The following is a 22,449-nucleotide window of genomic DNA, read 5'->3' as shown; positions in this document are numbered from 1 at the left end:
CCTAATGTTTGTTCTTTATATAAGAGAAAATAAGGCGGGAAGAATATTTTCGAAAATGAAACCAACTTTTTTTTTCCAACCATCATCATCATCTTGATCATTATTATTATCGGGAAAATTTCTGACAATGAACAAAAAAAAAATTTCTTCCTCCTAATAACCGATATCAATTTCAAACGGAAGTTTTTTTTGGAATAATTTCCCAGTAGTAGTAGCAGAAGTAGTAGTTATTATCAACTGACGAATGATTGACCATTTTATATATATTCAATTTAATTTGAACAACAACATGCATTTCCTTCGAGGCAATATTCACGATTCCATAATGATTTTTTTTTTTTTTTTGGCGAATATTTTTATGATCAAATTTAATGTTTCAATTCCAAATTTTAATGTTTTGATTTCAGAATGATATGAAATCTACACACTAATATGGTTGTTGGAACAGATGTTTTGAATGTGAATATATGTTTTTTTTTCTCTCTCTCTATTGAAAAAAAACTGAAATAAAAATTTATCAATTTTTTCACTTTTTTTTCTTATCATTACAGAATATTCTGCAGAAATTCTAATTGTAACAAATCAGCCAATCGATTATTGCTTCCTGTATAATGATAGAATATTCTCTGTTTTTTTCTGTATTCGTTGTTATTGTTATTCACCCAAATTGTTCATCAGTCGATGATGATAATGACGCAGATGTTTTTGAATATGAAAAAAAAATAGAATGTATCCATATTTTGTATTTGAATATTTTTGTTTTCATTCATTCATTCATTTTTTTCTCTGCCATTTCCATTCATCATCATCCATAATAATCAGAAACCTTATTATTGTTTGTATTGAAATTTGCATTTTATGAATATAAATATGAGAATTGTTTTTTTTTCCTGAGAACAATATGTGATTGTAATTTTGTTGTTGAATGAAAAAATTTGTTATTTTGTATCAATATATATCGGAATAATGAGACTAAACAAAAAAAAACTCGAAAATGACGAAAGAATTAAAGAATCTGATGATGATGATAATTCTCATTTCATTTCCTTTCATTTTTTTTTCTCGATCATCATATGGCAATTTTCTTACTTTGTTCATGTGTGTGTGTGTGTTCGTGTCACATTGCAATTTATATTTCTACAATTGTGATCGATTATTGACCATAAATGTGTATGTATGTATGATAACTTGGTATACAAAAAAACTTTTGTGTCTATATGTGTATTTACACAAGTAATTATCTTGTGTTTTCATTTCCAATGTTTGATGATGATAATGATGATGGTGTACATTAATAATTCTTTTTCTTTATTTTTTTTTTTTTTTGGAAAAAAATTCAAGTTTGTTTTTCTCTCTTTTTCTCAAAAAAAGCTTTAATATACTTTCAAAAAAAAGATGATAATCGATTTATCGATAAATTCGTTCATCATGAACGACATCTATTTCTCATCATCATCATTTTTATCATGTTTTTTTTTTTTCTGGCTGTTTGCTCAGGCTTAACAAAGAAATTTTTTTCTTTTTTTTCAAACATTTATTAGTGTTCAAGTAGTATTTCAACACAATACATTTCAACAATCATCAATTGTGTGTGTGTGTGTATTTGAGAGTGTATTTGGAAACAGAATTTTCTTTTGGATTCTTTTGGTTTCATTTCGCTGAACAAAGAAAAATACTGGTCACATATAGAAATCCCAGAATCAAAAAAAAAAAAATCTACTTTTCAACTATCCAGACTAAAGTAGCTTTTCTTTCTGTTTTTGTTTTCTTTTTTTTAAGATGTCTTATGATGATGTATAGGATTCAGGATGTGTGTGTGTGTGTGTGAAAACAGTTTTGCTGACCAGAGTAATCGACACACACACACATAAGAAGAAGAATAAAAATAATAACCGGATTCTATTCGAATTCTCTATCAATTTATTATTGTTATCCAAAAAAAAAAAAAAGAATAATACACACACACACCCTACACATACGAAAAAAAAACACTCTGCACATCCGTATCCTGGCTTTTTGGCTTATTTAAACCCGAATGACGAGTTGAAATTTTCTTTCTTTTTTTGTATTTTTTTTTCATTCTTATTATTTATAATCACACTTATCAACAACAACAACAACAACACCGACACACATGGGGTGTCTTTCAGATAATGTTTTTTCAGTTTTATTTTTTATTTTTTTTTATATTAATGTTCCATATAGTAGTTTTGTATTACGTAAAGGTTCCATTTTTTTTATCAAGCTATCTAAACGATATAGCCATAACATTTCTCCATAGGGCGTCTCGAATCATTTGATTTTGATATTTATTTATTTATTTATTTATATTTCATTCATTCAATATACCATCATCATTAATAATGGAATATCTGTGTGTAATTTGTGTGTGTGTTCGTATACAGTTAGAATGTGAAAGAATCACAAAGTCCATTTGATTTTGGATTTGTGTGTGTGTGTGTGTGTCTGGGTACCGGGAACATTTTGTATTTTTTTCTCACTCACTGTTCAAATGTTGTTGTATCAAAAATCAAAACATAAGAGTGAGAGAGAGAGAGAGCAAGAGAGAGAGAGAATTGAGAAAAAACTTATGGTCGAACGAAAAAAAAAAAAATTCTGGAAAACAAGAATTTCCACACACACACAAACACACAGTTTGAGAATGAAACTTTTATTTTTCTTTGGTCCAATTTTTTTTTTCTTACAAAAAGAAAGTTTTCCCTTTCACAGAGATCAATTCTATTGATAAACGAGAATGAAACAAAAACGACGACGACAACAACAACAACAAAAAACTTTATCAGTTTTTTCAGATGAAATATCCGAAACTAAAAAAGTCGGAAAAAAAAGATTTTCTTGTCTTCTCTTGTGGTAGGCAACAACAACAACAACCAAGAAATGGCTGTCATAATAAAAGATTCATTGTGAGAGAAATAGACGAAAAAAAGAATCAAATGGATTGAATAAATGCAGGATGAAATAAGAAGTAAAAACAAAAAAAAAACATTGACCGATATTGTTGTTGTGCCCCCTAGTAAATGCTGATGATGATGATGAAAAACAAAATAAATGAATCCCGCTTTTTATCATGATCATCATTTTTTTTATGTTATCATTGATCCACACATCGACTTTATGGATAAATTTCAATGATGATGATGATGATTGTGATGATGGAAAAGTATCGAAATAAGAGAAAGAGAAAGAGAATGAGAGCAAAAAAAAAACACTAAAAATAATTCCCAGATGAATCTTGATGACCATAAATTATCTACCACATATTTATAAATGAAACATTGAATGTGTGTGTGTGTGTTTATGTGCAAGAATCCAAATACTTTCTTGCTTTTCTAATGGATACAATCTATGTCATTCCGGATCTGAACATTAGTATATTTCAATTCTTGATTGTTTAGTGTTTTTTTTTCACTCTTTTCAATACTTTTTTTTCTGTTGATTATTAATTATTATTATTATTATTATTATTGTTGATACATTGATTGATGTTTTAATTAATTAATGAATATAAATATGACATTCGTCGGTATGATTTCTACTTGTTTCATTCAATTCATTCATTCATTCATTTGTCGTTTGATAATAATGATGATCATCATCTTCATCATCATCATCATCATCATCGAATGAATGTGATCAGAAAGATCAAAAATGTACATTATTTCATATTACGAAAATTGCATTCTTTTCTCCAATGGGAAGCCAAAAAAAAAAAAAATTCTCTGGAGTACAATCTTACAATTGACGATGATCATGATGATGAAGATGATGATGATCATTACAATAATAAAGACGATTCACAATGGTACAATCAATTGAAGTTGCAAAAAAAAAAAAATTCTCTTCATACATATGAAAGTGAATGTACCAAACAAAACAATGATGATGATGATGATCCAAACAATTCTGAAATGAAATAAATATCGTTTATCGTAGAATAATAATGATAATAATCATAGAACTTGAAATGTTTTTCATCGTTTTTTTTGTTGTTGTTTGTTGTTGTTGTTGTTGTTATTCATGACCTTTTGTTTTGTTTTTTCTTTCAAACAGAAAAAAAGGTACAATCATTTTTTCGGTCCATTTGTTTTTTTTTCTTATTTATTTATTATACTCTTTTATCGTTTTTTTTCGTTTTGTTTTGTTTTTCCTATTGCCATTTCTATCCAATTTCAATTGCTTCAAATGTCTGTGTGTATATGTATATTCGATATATATTTATATATAAATTTCAATCAACCAATCGAGAGTATCTTGGGAATTCACTTTTTTTTCTCGTTTAGAACGTAATTTTTACTTTATGGTCAATATGAATGGACAAAAATTATGATGATGAGGTTTTTATTCATGAAATTCTGTTGATCTGAAAAAAAGAAAAATTCAAAAATTTTGAATTCATATTCACATGTATACGTGTGTGTGTGTGTGTGTGTGTGTGTAACAAAAGTGGTGGAAATTATATTATGGAATCAAGAAATGAAAAATGTTCAATAATGATAATGACGTCAAAAAAAAATGAATGAATGCGATTCCTAATTCTGTATGTGTGTGTGCGCACAAAAGTCGTAATGAAGATTTTTTCCCATGTTCAAAAAGAGTTATGGTCATTGTCATTGTGAGACAAACGAAACGAAACGAAAAAAAATGTAATGGAAACATATATTCTGCATTGGACATTTGTGTGTGTGTGTGTCCATTACAAATTTTTTTTTCTGGTCGATTCATTTCTCAAAAAAATATTATAACCAATTTTTTCTTTTCTATTTTGTTCTAGATAGGTTTATGTACTTCATTTTTTTTTTGTTTTGTTTTGTTTTCTATTTATTTGTTATGGATTTCGATTCTTCGGTTTTTTTTTGTTTTCACTCATTAATCATCGAGAAAAAAATGGGGGTGATAGAAAAAAAGCTACCATATTGTACTGTCAAGAATTTCGATTCTGAATCAAGTCATAGTTTTGGATAGCCTAGCCTAGCTAGTTCGTTTGGTCATCATAATTTTGTTTTCTATTAATCTGTGTATGTGTGTGTGTGTGTTCCATTTATATTTTTCTTTTCCCTTTTTTATGGTTCCAATGTGTGTGTGTGTGTGTGTCCATTTTTTTCCGAATGATCCAAAGAGTTTTTTTTTATTTTGGTTCATTCATTTCTTCCATTTCATCATCATCATCATCATCATCCTTATACTCGAATCAATGAACCGCGTTTTTCTTATTTCGTTCATTTGTTTCTTGACAAAAACAAAACAAAAAAAAATCAGATTGAAAAATTGCTCCAACAACGGCAACTTTCATCGACACATATAACATGAAAAAATGTTTGACTGTTGTGTGTTTTGACTTTACATTTTTTTTTTGTTTTGAGGGAAGATTTTTTGTCAGCGGGTTTTTTTTTGTCAAAAAAAAACTTATAGCTATTTTTAGCTAAAAGTTTATATCAAATCTATTATATTAGTTTTGTTGTTGTTGTTGTTTTTTCGACTGATGATGATGATGATGAAAGTTTCAACTTTTAGATTTTTTCATTACTATATAAGATTCTTTTACCGGAAAAAAGTTTTGGTTGTTTTTTCTGTTTTTTTTTATATTTGTTATATTGAAAAAAACAACAACAACAACAACAAACAACAAACAACAAACAACAACAACAATATGGAGCCATAGGCCTTGTTCATTTATAGATTATGAATGAATAATTGATTGTCAGTTTGCCACCATGCCTTATGGTCAAATCAGATCGGATCGGATCGGTTGAATGTACGAATGGATTTAATAACATTCCATTAATCATATTAAAAATATCCAAACATCATTTAAACAATGAGTGGTATAGAGGGAGAGAGAGAGAAAAAAAAAAATTACCAAATAATGGAACAAAAACGTCAAAAGAATCTGTACTAATTCAATGATGATCGTGTGCACGTAAAAATCACCAGAATTTTACTCATATGATTTCTGAGGAATGAATTTCGAAAAATTTTTTCAAACAAAGTAAAATTTTCAAATACTGTAACTATCGATATTGAGTATCGATAGTGTAATAACATAATATCGATATATTGATCAAACATTCGATTCGATCAATTTGATGACAGCTATTTTAATTTTTTTTTTGTTACCAAAGAAATTCAGAAATTGAAAAAAAAACAGATCAGCAAAATTTTTTCCCTATTCGTCATGATCAAAGCGCAAATCATAAACATTTCACAATTCAGTAATCGATCGATGGTTTCTTGGCATTTTATTTTGATTGAAAATTTTCTATTCAGACATGTCCATAACCATCATTGGAGAAAAAAAAATCGACATTTGCAAAACAAAACAAAACAAAAACAAAAAAAAAATACAAACGCTAAACACGTTTTGTTCATAACAATAAAATTATTCTCGCTTACCATAAAGATCTCTTCTCTCTTTTTTTTGTTTTTGTTTCATATTTCATTTCGCTGAGCGAGCTTGATTTTTTCTTGATTTTTTTGTTTGGCATCAATTTTGAAAATTAAAAAACAAAACACATGATGATGATCACCATCACGATTATTTTATTGAAGTATTTGGTGAGTAGTAGTAGCGGTAGACATGAAAAAATAGAAACATTGAAATTTTGGTTTTTTTTCATATTTATAAAAGAAAACTAATGGAAAAATTAATCAAATTTTTTTTTTGTTTGTTTGTTAAAAAAATCTCACGAAATGCAGCAATTTTGATGAAGAATTTGAGATTTGGTTTCTTTCAATGTAAAAAAGATTTGCCCTTCCCCCAAATCACGAATAATACAATTTTGAAAAAAAATCGACAAAAATGAAACCAAAAAAAAAAAAATTTCCGTCTCTGTTTTCCATTATCATCACCATGAATCCAGAAATCCAGATTGAATCCAGATGATGATGATCATGATCATCATCATCATCATCAACATCATAATCGATATGGTTTTGAAATATAATGAATCCAATTTTCTTGTCAAATTTTGTGTGTGTGTGTGTGAGTGCGTTTTGGAACGGATCCAATCCAATCTGGAAAAAAAAATTTTGGAACAAAATCAACGAAAAAATAAAAATAAAAAAATTTCTGGTCTCTGACTAAAATAAACTTTACTATACTAATTGTGTAAATGGTCTGTTTGTTTGATCCATCCATTCAACGATACAATGATGATGAACAAAATGATAAATTAGTTTTTTTTTCATTTGTTCATTTAGTCGATGAAAAATTACCAATTACACAATCACCGCCTCTATGATGTTTGGATTTTTTTCAGTTTGGTTTGGTGTGTGTGTGTTTGATATTTTCCAAAAAAAAAAAAAAAAAAAAATCAGAAATGGCCTTTAGATATTTGATCATGATGATCATGATGATGATTCTCTTTTTTTTCTCACTAACACGAGAATTTCAATTTGAAATTTATAGTAAAAAAAAAAAAATCTAGACAACACAAACAAATTATCCGTATGGGTGTGTCTACATATACACATACACATCATTAACAATGCACCATACATATAATGTAATTTCGCAAAATTGCATCATAGATTTTATCATCATCATCATCATCATTAAATTTCCAACTATTTTTTTTGCACTTGTATTCTATATATACACCTATATACTGGTCAATTATAAAATATTTATGATTATTTGCATGTAAGTCACATTCCTTATAAATAAAATTTTTTTCTTTCTTCTTATTTTTTTTTTTTTTTTGCTGTCCATTGTGCATTGAAAAACGTTTCATTCATTGCTATCAACTAACATTTTTTTGCCTACTATTATGATTTGCACTTGAAATGATTATGATAGTGAAAAAACATTATGGTTTTTTTACCGGTCTTTATGTTTGTTTGTTTGGTCGGTTGGTTGGTTGGTCATTCTATCTATTTGCAAACAAAATGCATTTTTATGATTGAATTTTTTCTAGTGAAAGTGAGAAAAGTTATTAAATCATGTATCATTTCAAGAATGAAATATAAATAAAATATAATGATGATAATCTTATGAAATCTTAAATGCTAATGATGATGTTGATGATGATGATATGAAATTGCAAAGAATCTTATGATGATGACAAAATTATTGAGGCACGTATCGAATAGTTTTTTTTGTGGTGGTGGTGGTGGTGGTGCTGGTGGTGAGTATTCCATTAACCAATAATGGATATTCATGTGGAAAACACACATTTGGAAATATTGAATGGAAATATGAATATTCTGAATTTATTTATTTTTTTTCACATTTTACAATTTGATTTTGGATTATTATATTCCATATCTCTACTGACTTAATGTTTTCGTTTCATTTTTTTTATTCTTTTTTTTTGCTTTCTTTAGCCGCACAGTAAATTATTAACAGATTTAGATAATGCTGAAATTGAAATTGTTGCATCACAAAGTATTGCTGATGAATTGAAACCTGAAATGTATCTACAGGATCTTAAAGTAAGTTTTGGATTTTTTGATTTTAGAATATTTCCATTGAAAATGAATATTCCAATTTCATTGAAATTTTTTCTTATTATTTTTTTTCCACCCATTTTTTTTTACATTGAAATAAATAGGCCAAAGATGTACGAATTATTGTGGGTAATTTTGGTGAAGAATATGGACGAAAAATATTCTGTCAAGTAAGAAGATTATTTTATATTTATTATCATCATTTTTGTTTTTTTTTATTATTGTTACTTTCTGAGCAACAAACAATACACACACACACACACACACACACACACAGAACAAAGAGAAAAAAATGCATTAACATTTTTCAAGAGTTTCTTCTTCAAGAGTTTTCATTTCTTGTTCATTTTATCAGCTGATTACATGTGTGTTTTGTTTTGTTTTTTTTTTTTTTTTTTTTTTTTTTTTTTTTTTTTTTTTTTTTTTTTTTTTTTTTTGGTTTCAGGTTGTCATCATTGTCATATACTTTATTTATTAGTTGCAAAATAATTTTTCTTTCCATGTTATTATTATTGTCATTTCCGGTTTTTTTGCTGCTGTTGTTGCTGTTGTCGTTTTACAAATACGAATAATGATTATGATGATGGCGACATTTTTTACCGGAAATTAGTTACCTCTCTCTCTTTCTCTTGTTACATTTTATACATTACTTTTTTTTATTGTCAATGATCAAATCAATTATAATAACAAATATATAATTATGATGATAATGATTATGATGATTACAAGATTGATTCTATATCTTGTTATATTTTTTTTTCGTTAAAAATGTACATGAGTACATTCGAAACTTTATTACTACTATTTCTACGTTGACGTGATTCGAATGTTAATATAGCACTATTCGATATTTTACAAAAACAAAATGAACAACAAAAAAATAATAATAATTCCAAGACAAGAAAAGAATTGAATTTATAATGCAAATTTAAAAAATGCAAATGAATAACTACAGTAACACCCCACTTAACGCGTGTGGGGTTACGTTTAAAAAAATTTTGCAACAAAACCCCGCTAAGCGGAGTATTACTGTAATAATCAAATAAAATGAATGACGGTGGTGATGACCATTATGAAAAAGATCATTTACTCTTATCAAATGTCATCTTGTTGTTATTCCTACTAGTTGTTTGTTTGTTTGTTTGTTATCAGGAATCGCATTTGTTGTTGTTGTTTTTTTTCTCGCTTTTTTTCATTCATTTACAAACAATGCATTCGTTTTATTTTTCTTTTCTCTGCAAGCGACCTAAGTCATTGTTGCTGTTGTCATGATTGTTTCATGTTCATTATGATGATGATGATGATGATGATGGTGATGATGATGATAAATAAATAACCGAAAATGAGAGAGCAGAACAATGAAAACAGAACACCGAGAGACCAAAAAGTGAGATAGAGAGAGAAAGATAAAGTCAGACGACTAGCGAATGATTGGTGTTGTCGGAATTATGTCTGGAATATAGGAATAAAAATGGACCAAAAAAAAAACTGGCAGAATTTAGTCATTTTTTTGGGGAAAATGGTAGTAATTTTTTTTTCTCTTGTTTTTCATCACCCACAATCTTCTTTTTTTTGTGATCTTTGTTATTATTATTATTTTTCTGGTCAATTCCTGTTTATTTTCTGCTATGTATTTTGGTCGGTTATTATCATCATTTTACTATTATTATTATTATTATCATTATCATCCAAATGATTCCGGCAAACTAGATGTATGTGTTTCGATGTGTCTTGTGATTTAACCATTTGTACACAATTTTTTTTTGTTTTTCATCTTTCTTCTATTTTACTATTATTTTATTTCATTTTCATAAAAAGATTTCAGTTAGATTGATTGTATAAGAAATTCTCCGTCAATTCTTCCAGTTATCTATGGACCATGTAATTCTAATGTCCATGTAACACAAACAAAACAAAAAATATATAATAGCCCAGAACCGACATGAAACAAAACAACAGAAGATTTTTTTTTATCCATGAAATACATACACACACACAGACATTATTCTTGTAATTTTCATTTCTTAGATGTGTTATATTGAAGAAGAAAAGAAAAAACAACAACAACAACAGCAAAAAAAACTCTAGTCCGATAAAATAAATAACATTTTATACCAAAAAGAAAAGAAAAAGAATTTTCTACCATTCCATGGTTCATGGTTTATTTTCATTATTATTCTTGGAACACGAATATCAATATTTGTTTCATGATGATAATGATAATAGTGAAACATGGTTCTGGTTGAAATCATAACTACATATGGGCTAGATAGAAAGGTCATAAACATAATTTACGAATAGACACACAGCATACAATAGTGACCAAAACAAAAATAAAAAAAAGATAACCATGATGAACATACATGTTTGAAACAGGAACAAACATTTTACATTTGATATATATATACCTTCATCTATTTCCATTGATGGTCAATGTTTTTTTTTCATTTTGTTGGCCACAATCATTGATTAATTGCTAATGTTTTTTTATTCATTCATTCATTCAAATAGGCATATAAAGAAGGAATTTATGGCCGTAGATATCAATGGATAATTACCGGTATTTATGAAGAAAATTGGTGGGAATTAAATGATGATGAATCGGAATTATTGGGCTGTAATGAACAACAATTATTGGAAGCGATTAATGGCTATATTTCGACCGATGTATTACCATTGAGTAAAAATACTCAAACATATTATGGTTTTGTAAGTGTGTGTGTGTGTGTGTGTTCATAATTCATTTCATTTCAATTTTATGGTGTTGTTTTTTTTTATTTGAATAGGAAACTTCATTATATAAAAGTGAATATGATCGTCTACGTTTACGTGAATATAGCCGTTTTCATGGCTATGCATATGATGGTATTTGGACAATTGCATTAGCCATACAGGCTGTTGAAAAAAAATTACGACAAATAAATTCACCATTAACTTTTGAAGATTTTCATTATCGTGATCCATTTTGGGCACAATTATTTCGTGAAGCATTGAATGAAACTGATTTTATTGGTGTTACGGTATGTAATGAAATGAAATGTCCTACCATTGACCTAATGTAAATATTTTATATGTGGAAATAAGAAAAACAACCAATGAAACCAAAAAAAAAAAAAAAAAACGTAGAAATTAATCGATCAAATGTGAAAATGTGAATAGTAGCAATAATGATAATGATGATGATGATGATGAACGATACAAATCGATTAGAAACGAAATGAAAATACTTTTTATCTCTCTCTATCTCTCTCTTTTGTTTCGTTTTTTGGTGACGAAATTTTACAATTTTCTTTCCATCGTTTGGTAGAGAAAATTTGATTCAATTTGATTTTCTCACGTCATCATCATTATGAGAAATTCTATAGAGAAAATCCAATTACTATTAAACGGTTTATTTATAGGCAACAGCAACAGTAGCCCCAAGAGCTAAAAAAACTAGAAAATCATCATCATCATCATCATCAAAGTCAAAATATTAATGAGACCACTATCACACTACTTACTACTATCATTCATGATTTTTATTTATTCTTCTTTCAATTTTCTTTTGTATTCTTTTTTTACCCAATTCAAAATGTTTTCAACCAAACAATGTGGACAGGAAAAAAAATGAATAAAATAAAGCTAGAGAGATTATAAATGGATTTTGAATATTTGGATAATTTCATTTTTCCAAAAATAACGATGACAACAATATTGATGATGATGATGATGATTCGTGCAATCAAAGCTCTCTTGCATTATCTCCATACACACACACACACACACACAAACATACATTGTGAAAGGAAAATTCTGTTTTGATTCTTGATGATTAGTGATTCTGTTTGTGTGTGTGTGTGTGTGTGTGGGATGCTGATGATATTGATTCAAATTTTTTTTTCTTTTTGTTCTCTATTCATTTTCGTTTGCCGCTTGTTCATCTCTCTTTCTCTCTAGAGGAATAAAGAATATGAATACAACAAAGATATTGTGCAATTTGTTTCAATTTCATCACACAAAAAAATGTGATCACAATAATAATAATGGTGATTAAATTGAATGAAAATAAATAACGCACACACACACACACACACACACACAAATGAACTAGTTTTTATTGTAGTTGATCGATTCTTGATTTTTTTCCTTTCTCTTTCTCTCTCTCATTACAATATTTTGTTAATGTTGCAAAAAAAAAGAAAAATTCTCGATTCAACCACCACCAATAATAATAATAATAATAATCAAAGAATTAATTAATCAATAATGATCCAATGAAATTCAGAGTTTTTCATTCATTTAATCAGGATTTTTTTCTGTTTGTTTATTCGTTCACAATTAATCGATATCGATGTCGATAATGAATAAATGAATGATGACGATAATGGTAGAAATGAATGAATTTCTATTGAATAATCATCTGATTATTATTTGATTATGAAGAGAATCGAAAATTACATTTCATCATCATTTTCTCGTTTATTTTATGAATATTCTTTGTGATTATGATTTGATTATGGTTTGTGTCCTGATCATGAAAATGAGTATCAGACCGAATTGAATCGATACAAAAAAAAAACAAATTACATCCATTGAGAATTGAAATATGAATGAAAACAAAAATAAATGAATAAATCAAAGTAATTTTTCCAATATCCTTATTATGCATAGGAAAACAAAAAAAAAGTTGTTTGTCGATTTCATCATCATAAATAAGAATCTTTGGGAAAAAAAATGTTAATAATGAGGTCTAGACAAATAGCTACAACAACAACAACAACAACAAAGAAAGAAAGAAAGAAAAAAAGTTTTCATTTTTTCGTTTTTTCTCATTAATAACCGTATACTGAATCGGGACCCTGTGCTAGATGTTTTTTTATTTGTCGATGCTGCCGCCGCTGCTGCTGCTCAATGTGTTGTACTCGTTAGTCGTGTTTCTTGAATACAAAAAAACTACAACAAACTATTCATTCATCATCATCGATGATGATAATCAATCAATATTATTCGATCTAAATCAATATCTTTTTTTTGCTATTTTGTTGTTGTTTTTTTCTGTTCAATTCAAAATAATAATGATAATCATAACGAAATTAATCAATATTTTTCATTTCATTTCATTTCACTTTATTCATTCATCATTCAATATTTCTTCTATTCTGTTTTTTTTATTCCACCTTTACATCTTCAATTCAAATCGAATCAATTCATAGGACCATGTTAGTTTTGATAAAAATGAACGTCGTGGAATCGTTTTGCTTCAACAGTTTCAATGTAAGTTTTTTTTCTTACTTTCTCATTTTTTTTTTGATACATAGTGTTTGTGTGCGTGTGCGTGCGGGTGCGATTGTGTGTCGGAACATCCTGATTTCATCGCACCCACAATAATTCATTCATCATTGAATCTGTAGCCCAAAAAAAAAAAAAAAATTCTATGAAAATAAATTTATGGTGAACCAATTTATTTTGTACAGACAAATCATCATCATCATCATCATCATACAACATAAAGTGAATGAATGAAACGTGAAAAAAAAGAAACAGATTCTCATGAGTGAAAATGAAGAAAATTTGATTAGGTTAATTTTTTTTTTGTTGCATTCTGCTTCTTATATAATGTTTTTTTTATTTCTATTCATTCATTCATCCATTGGTCATCACGATGAAAATATAATATATATCTTACGGCAATGGAATTATTTATTCGGTCAATTCTTAAGGAATTTCCAAATAAAATAAAGCAGAAAAAAATGCAATGTAGTGAAGCCAACTTTTTTTTCTTCAGCCATATTTTCATGAATAATGATTACAAATATAACCATTAATTACGGTAATAATAATAATAATAAGATTCTTGCACATTTTGCATTTCTTTTTCATTCATTCATTCATTGATTGATTGATTCATGGATGTGATCATCATCGTTATTATTATCATGGATGTCCATTTTTTATTTCAAAGTTCAAATCATTTTTGTTGATAATAATCATGATCATCATCATGATATAATGGATAATGGGTAGTGTAATGATTTTTTTTCTGTTTTCTTTTGAAAAGTCAGCAAAAAAAAAAATTTTTTTAACTGCTATTTTATCATTATGGTTATTGTTGCCAGTAGAAAGAAATGAAAAATTTTTTTTTCTTCATCACTTTCCTAAACAACATTTCCCTTGCAATTCATTGATGAATCCATTACATTGATGATGATGATGATGATTATTATTAAATGATGATGATGATGACGACCATCATTATGATCATTATTTTCAACAAACAACAAACGCTTCTTGCCGCCCACTTTAAATGAAAATTCAGCAATCATCATCAGACAAAGGAAAAATGGACAATTTTATATGGATTTTTTATAATTTTCATCTTCATTAAATTGATGAATACAGTGTAAACTTTGTAGTAATTCATACATACACACACACACACACGTTTTCTCATCAACTACAAGTGTATGTTTTGGGCCATCATCAATATATTAACATTAGAATGATTACAAGGAAAAAATATTTTTTCATTATAATTTACTTTATAAAAACTATTCTTTCCGGACACTATACATTTATTTGTTTTTTTTTCATTTTACTTTCCGAGAATTTTTCTTCTTCTTTTTTCTCGTTGTGCTTTGTTTGTTTGTTTCAACAGCAGTGAATGGAGAAAAAAAGAGTGGGTTAAAAAAAATAGTCAAGAATACTTGATTTCATCCGTTTACACTATACCTACGTTTTTTTTACTGGTAAATCCATCGATCCATTGACATCATTTTATCATCCTTGAATTGGCTACCTTTAGGATTTTTTTTTTTTTTGGAAACTAGAGTTTGCAATTTGTTTTTTTTCCTACACTTCAAGCTAAAACGAAATTCTTCATTCACATTGATGTTTTGAAATCGTTTTGTACTTGTGAACAATTGTATTTGGGAAATTGAAAACAAAATTGTACGATGTGTTCGATTTTTTGTATTCATTGTTGTTGTTGTTGTTGTTTGTTGTTTGTCGATTGTGTAAGGTTTTTTTTCTGTTATTTTGATTCATTCATTGAATATTTATATGAATAAATAAAATGTTCAAGTGTCAAATGAAAATTCCAATTGCAATCGATTGTCTGCATGTTTGATTCATACTTACGTAATATAAGTATTGTTGTTGTTGTTGTTGTTGTCGTTAATGATTGCGTCATTTATTTATAGATAATCATCATCATTAACATTTAAAATGAATTTAGATTTACAGAACTTTTTTTTATTTATAGAATTGTTGGGAATTCGAGAATGAATTTACCGTTGAATTTCAAATTCACACTTGACATTTACATTGCAATTTGATCATCATCATTTAGTCTGGAATTTTTTTTTGTCTATTTTAATTGGAAAGATAAAAATTTGGAACATTTTTTTATTGTTGTTGTTGTTGTTGTTGTTGCTGTTTTTCAATTTTTACACATAAACTATTTGTGTCATTTTTTGTTTGATTGATTCATGGGAAATTTTTTTATTTTTTTCATTGGTGATAATCGAATATTTTCACGCTATTTCGACTCTGTTGTCTTGTTTGTGTACATTTACTCAATCATCTGTTCCAATTCACAAGTCAGACAAAAATTATTAATATTTGTCATTGTCATCCGGATTATTTTCGGCCATCCATCGTTATATATGACACATACTATTTGTTATCATATATATGGTCAGTCTGAGAACAAACAAAAAAAAATGCTTAGGATTTCAAAGAATTCTGTTGGATCTTCTTCATCAATTTTGTTTTTCTTCTCTTTTTTACTTTCTACTCTAAGCTATTGTTGTTGTTGATGATTTATTATATATGACACACGTTCATTATTTCTGTTGACATCATCGTAAGAGAGACAGAGAGTAAAACTTAAAAAACCAGAAAAATAAAACTAATCCAATTTTTTTTCTTATTTTTTTTCCTTCATTATTTATTTGGTGTTCATCATCATCGCCATCGACGACTACGACGATGACGATGATGACAATATTAACTTGGATCTATGATGGTATTGCTGCTGCTGCTTCTGTTGTTTCGAATGAATTACACATGGGAAAAAAATATAACCATGATGATCATGTGGAAAAAAAATAAACAATAATCAATAATCAATGATCAATGATAATAATAGCTAAAAAACTAACGATGACCGATATAGCACAATATTATACATATAATGATGAGCTAATATTTGAAGATTCGAATCAAATTGATTGGCGTGGTAAGTGAAAAAAAATGAATAAATACCAATTAGAATAATCAATAAAGATATTGATCATCAATATTAATTGTTATATATATTAATTAATTCTTTTTTTTTTTGTTCTGTATCACCAATAGGTGGTAATGGTCCACCAGTCGATCGTAATACGGTCGTTATAAAGCCTTCAAGAATTTCAATGACATTATTTATTGTGATCTCTGTGTTCGCCATTATTGGCATCATTATTGCCTTTGTCTTCCTTGCTATGAATATCAAATATCGTAATCAAAGGTATGTTTGTGTATGTGTGTGTGTATGCTTTGTTTTTGTTACCATGTAAATCATGATTTGTTTGTTTGGTTAGTAATATTTCATTCCATTTCGTTCATTTGTTTTGTTTTCTTTGTGGTTTGATTTTCGTAAAATGGTGTTGTTGTTAATGTGTTTCGGTGTGTGTGTGTGTGTGTATGTGTGTGTTGGTTCATAAATACCCGGCCATTAACAATAACATTCATTTTCATCATTCATTTATATCAACAACAAAGAATGTGGATCAAGAAAAAATAAAACCCATAAAACACACATACACACACACACATACCTTTTATACATATTATTTTCATACACATGAACAATTCTGGACATTAATTTTATTTTTTTTATTTCGTATCCCGAACACAAAACAAAAAAAACATTCAGTCCAGTATTCAACCAATAGTCTACTGAGATTCAAGAGAAAAAAAATTCCGGTTTTCAGAATCCACAAAAAACAACATTAACATTTGGACATTTGGCCAACCAAAACAAAAAACATGATGATGAAATGAAATAGAAAATACCATTTGGTAAATGAAACAACAAAAATTATATTGTTGAATTGAATGATAGATTAATACATAATCTGTGAATTGTCTGTGAAACACCTGATTTTTGTTTTTGTTTTTTTTTCTTTCTGTTCTAAACATTGTATATCATTATAATGACATGACACACGTTTATTCTGACTTTTTCCATGTGTGTGTCTGTGTGTGTGTATGTTTATCTGAATCTGAAATTTTGGCTTCAAAAAACACAAACAAATGTATCACGTAGAATACAGAAATGGCAAAAATAAATGAATGAATGTTATGTTATGTTATTTTATTTATTATTTATCATCATCAACATTTCCACTACCATTAATCGATGATAAATTCATTCTATAGAAAAAAAACGAGATTCTGATTTCACATCATTCATTCATTCATTCATTCATATATAAAAAGCAAGTAAACCATAAACATTTCCAAAACGAAATACAGACAAACATAATGAACCGTTTCACCGGTTTTTTTTGCTAATATTTTCAATTGTATTTTTTTCCAGTTCGTCAAATTAATGTCAGTTATTATTATTGTACTTATTTCGAAATGGGAACGGAAAAACATACATACATACATGCATGCACATGATTTTCACACAATTATTATTATTATGATCACCAAGACGACCGTTGAAACAACACATTAATCATCATCATCATCATCATGTGTGTTTGTTGATTAAAGCTTGAAGTAAAAATATATGAAAAAAAACCCAAATGAAAATGGAAAAATTGACCGGAATTTTTGCTTCACCCTTTCCATTGTAATTGTATGAAATGACAATTTTCTAATTTTTTTTTCTTCTTTTTCTTTCTCATTTTTTTGTTATACACATTTCTACAAATTGCTTACCAACAAATGAACAACAACAACAACAACAACAAAATGGATCGATAAAACAACAACAATGTGCAGATACATTAAAATGTCTAGTCCTTATCTAAACAATTTAATCATAATCGGTTGTATATTAACTTATACCAGTGTGATTCTACTTGGTCTAAATAGTGGCCTAACAAGTGAAAATAATTTTCCATATATTTGTGCGGTATGTATATGAATGAAAAATAAAAAACATAAACATTTTCTAAACTGGCGATTGAATTCTATTCTCTATTTTCAAATTCTTTACAGATTCTCAATTAGAATTAGAATTTTGTTTTTATGTTTTATAAATTTGTTCAAAGAAAAAAAAATTCTTTTATTTTCATCGTCATTGTTGTTGTTCACCATAATTTCTGTTCTGTTTTGTTTTGTTCTTGACCACCAAACGTTTTTTTTTGTTCATTTTATTTTCAATTATAATTCACATTTATCCACCCATAAAAAAAAGAAACGTACATTAAGCTTTTGTTTTCTTCTATATTCAAGACCTCGAAAATAATCTTTTTTTGTGAAAGAGTAAAAGAGAGAGTGAGAAGAAAAAACCCATCCATTTTTTTCATTTCTTTCTGCACAATTGCGCTTGAATTTTTCTCTTTTTTTTCATTGAAATAAATAACAACAACAATTTTAGAAAGTGATTTTTTTTTATTATTATTTCCCATTTTTTTTTAAATGAACCAAAAGAAAAAGGAAAATAAATCTACCACCATTATTTTTTTTTTCTTCACACACACACACACACTGGTTTTCGATGTAAAATTTTTTTAATCTTTTTTTTGTTTTTCTTGTGAATACAGAGCCGAGCTTGGGTATTGATGACCGGTTTCACATTAGCCTTTGGAAGGTAAGTGTTTTATGAAACAATCAATTATTTGAATAATGGAAAATGGAAATATAAATTTCAATTTTCAACCCAGTCAAAAAAAAAATAATAATGATGATGATGATGATAAAATGTCAAAGTGAAAGTTACTCACATACACAAATGCATCGCCTATTTTTTTTAAAGAATGTCTAAATGTGTGTGTGTGTTATGTGTTCACGAATTTCGATTCACGATTCATTCGAAAATTGTTTATTTATTTATTTTCTCTTCATTAACGTAATATTTTGAGGTTTTCCTGTTTTTTTTTTTTTTTTGTTGGCTTTATTTTACAATCGTAATCGTAACAAGCCATAAACAAACAAAAAGATGAAACGGAAAAAAAATTCCATAAGCCACATGTTAATTTCAACACAGATACACATACTGAGAGAGAGAGAGAGAAATGTTCAATGAATATTCAGATCATTCATTCATTTACTTTTTTGTTGTTGTTGTTGTTTGCATGTAGAATATTCTGTACACATGCAGAGAGAGAGAGAGAAATGCTGCTGATAATAATGAATTTAAATTGCAAGAGAAAAAAGAATATCGTATTGCCATTACTAATGTTGTTCAAGTCTAGCTTTTTTTTCTCAATTTTATTCCATTTCATTCATTCATTCATATATCAAGCTTACACACACCACACACACACACACACTATAAAAAGAATCCATAATAATGTTGTGTGTGTGGATGAATCTAGCGACGAAAAATTTCAATTTTTCAAAACCGCAAAAAAATTCCACATTTTTTCTCTCTCTTGTTATTTATTATTATTTATTATTTATTTATTAATACAAAAACAAGAAAACCCTTGCTCCATATAAATACAAGGGTATTTAAGAAAAATACAAAACCAAAAATAGTACAAAAGGAAAGAAACAATTATTGCATAATTAAACTAGAATAAATAAAATTAATGTAAACCAAAAACAATGGCAAAGCTTCATCTTGGAGCCACGCCGACACATCAACATTATTAAATTTGGCATTAATCATGAATCGGGATCTTTCCAAATTGAAAGCAGGACACTCGAGCAACAAGTGCAACGAGGACTGCATCGATGATAAACAAAATGAACAACTAGAATTATTCTGGCCAAAACGAGATAGATATTCACCAAATTTTCCATGATTCGAAACAAACTGTGTAACAACAAAATTTGGCTGTAATTTAGACTTTAATCGCGATTGGATAGTTGGGAAAAACATTTTTGTAATTCGACCATTCATAGCGACATCCCAACTTTGTTGTTCTCTCTCTTGTTGTTGTTGTTGTTATTTTCTTCAAATGATGATAACAAGATTATTTTAGATTAAATTTCTTGGAATTTTTCATCTAATATTCACACACACTAAATACATTGAATCATTTTTTTTCAAAGCCACCGAAAAAAAATGTTCCAAAAAAAGAAAAAATTTCTGAAATAAATTTTCATTCGACAAAAAAATGATGATGATGATGATGACACCCTATGGATTCAAAGTGTGGTATTTTTTTTCGCTATTCTTCATTTCGGTTATCCGAAATCTACACAAACAAACGGAGAAAATGTTGGCCAAAAAAAGAAAAAAATGTTTTTTTTTTTTCATTTTTATCACACATGAAATATTCTATAGAATCATATCAGTGATCCATGAAAATGCAAAAAAAAAATGTTGGAATGTTTCGAGTCAGATTGTGTCTGTCTGTGTGTGTGTGTGTGTTTTTTGTATGTTTTCACAAATAAAATAATAACAATAACCTATATTTTGATAGGCATTCAGAATCCGAACAACAACAACAACAACAAAAAATTAACAGAATTCTGATTGCCAGCGAAATTCTTTCATTTTGATGATCATCAAATTTCAAGTTGTGAGAAGAAGAAGAAGAAGAAAAAAAATGAAACAACATCAACAAAAATTTCGCCTACAAAATTCCACATTCTTGTGTGTGTGTGTGTTATTATTAATGGATGATTATTATCATGATCTTTGTTGTTGTTGTTGTTGTCGTTGTCGTTGTCGTTGACGTTTTTTTTCGATGACAATATGAAAAGAATGATTATCATCATCTTGGCCTACATTGTATGTATGTGTATGCGTTATTCGTGTGGGTGGATAAGCGGCCCATTATTTTTTTTTGTGATTCAATGGTAATAATGATGGAATAATTATGATGATAAAGTCTGTCTTTAGTTTTGTTACAAAAAATTTAAATTTGATTTGAAAAAAAAATTCTGATTCCATTTCTTGTATGTATAGAGTATAAACTCTTTCATGTTCAAATGTTTCTATTTGACAGTAACAAACAAACAGTGAATTCAAGCAATAAACAGGTAATATCAAACGAAGCAATGCAATGTAAACATCATGTGTGTGTGTGTGTTGAATTGGAAATTTGTAGAAAAAATAAAAAATTTTAATTGATTGCTTGTAATTTATGTGTAATACCAGCTATGTGGTAATGAATTGAAAATATTGAAAAAAAATTCAAATGAAATGAAACTTTAGATCAACAATAATGATATTCTTTTCATGTTTTTTTTTGAATTTCAAATTTCATTTCAATTGGTTCATTTTTGTGTGTGTGTGTGGTTTCACTTGTTTTTTTTTCTCTCTCTCTCTTTTTTCATTGAAATCGATTTTTTTTTTGTTTCATCAGAGCAAAAAAAACAAATTTAGAATTCTCATTTTAGGATTTTTATTCTTTTCCATTATTCATGGTTTCTTTTTGTTTGTTTTTTTTTTCATCATTCGTCATGTCATCATTGGTTGCAAATTATTCTTGAAAAGTTTTTTTACAAATATCGTAAGCAATGGGGGAGGGGTGAAATGAAGGTTTTGTTTTTTATATGAATATTAACTCGGTTTGTCAATCGTAAGTGTGTGTGTTTGTGTGTGTGTGTGTGTGTGTGTGACTCTTTATAATCATTTGAAAACTTGGAATATTTAACATCTTTCTTTTTTTTGATTTTTTTTCTGGTTTCACCATTTCATCATCAACCGATTGATATCACCATACCAGTATGTTCAGTAAAACATGGCGTGTACATGCCATTTTCACCGATATAAAGCTCAATAAAAAGGTGAAGAATTTTAATTACAATCTAGATTAGATTTAAATGATGATGATGATTTTGTTTATTGATTATTGATTTTTTTTCATTTTCATATTGACA

General features: G+C 27.7%; 2 protein-coding genes across 3 annotated transcripts in view; both read left to right on the top strand.

Moving 5' to 3' along the window:
- The window catches only part of LOC124493910 (Nuclear autoantigenic sperm protein), a 105,764-nt gene that overhangs the window by 41,511 nt on the left and 41,804 nt on the right, over positions 1 to 22,449 (top strand). The gene's annotated exons all lie outside the window — the stretch shown is intronic.
- The window catches only part of LOC124493702 (uncharacterized), a 56,873-nt gene that overhangs the window by 25,096 nt on the left and 9,328 nt on the right, over positions 1 to 22,449 (top strand). For both annotated transcript variants that reach the window (XM_075732203.1, XM_075732204.1), the window contains 10 exons: positions 8,344 to 8,451; positions 8,571 to 8,636; positions 10,978 to 11,175; positions 11,253 to 11,486; positions 13,662 to 13,722; positions 16,598 to 16,687; positions 16,807 to 16,960; positions 18,448 to 18,580; positions 19,215 to 19,261; positions 22,296 to 22,356. In XM_075732203.1, coding sequence (XP_075588318.1) covers positions 8,344 to 8,451; positions 8,571 to 8,636; positions 10,978 to 11,175; positions 11,253 to 11,486; positions 13,662 to 13,722; positions 16,598 to 16,687; positions 16,807 to 16,960; positions 18,448 to 18,580; positions 19,215 to 19,261; positions 22,296 to 22,356 — 1,152 coding nt within the window. The remainder of the gene's footprint in view (positions 1 to 8,343; positions 8,452 to 8,570; positions 8,637 to 10,977; positions 11,176 to 11,252; positions 11,487 to 13,661; positions 13,723 to 16,597; positions 16,688 to 16,806; positions 16,961 to 18,447; positions 18,581 to 19,214; positions 19,262 to 22,295; positions 22,357 to 22,449) is intronic.

Source organism: Dermatophagoides farinae, chromosome 6, assembly GCF_024713945.1.
Source record: "Dermatophagoides farinae isolate YC_2012a chromosome 6, ASM2471394v1, whole genome shotgun sequence".
NCBI classification, from domain to species: Eukaryota; Metazoa; Arthropoda; class Arachnida; order Sarcoptiformes; family Pyroglyphidae; genus Dermatophagoides; species Dermatophagoides farinae.
Note: the sequence above shows the minus strand (reverse complement) of the source record. Positions and strands in the feature narration are given on the sequence as shown.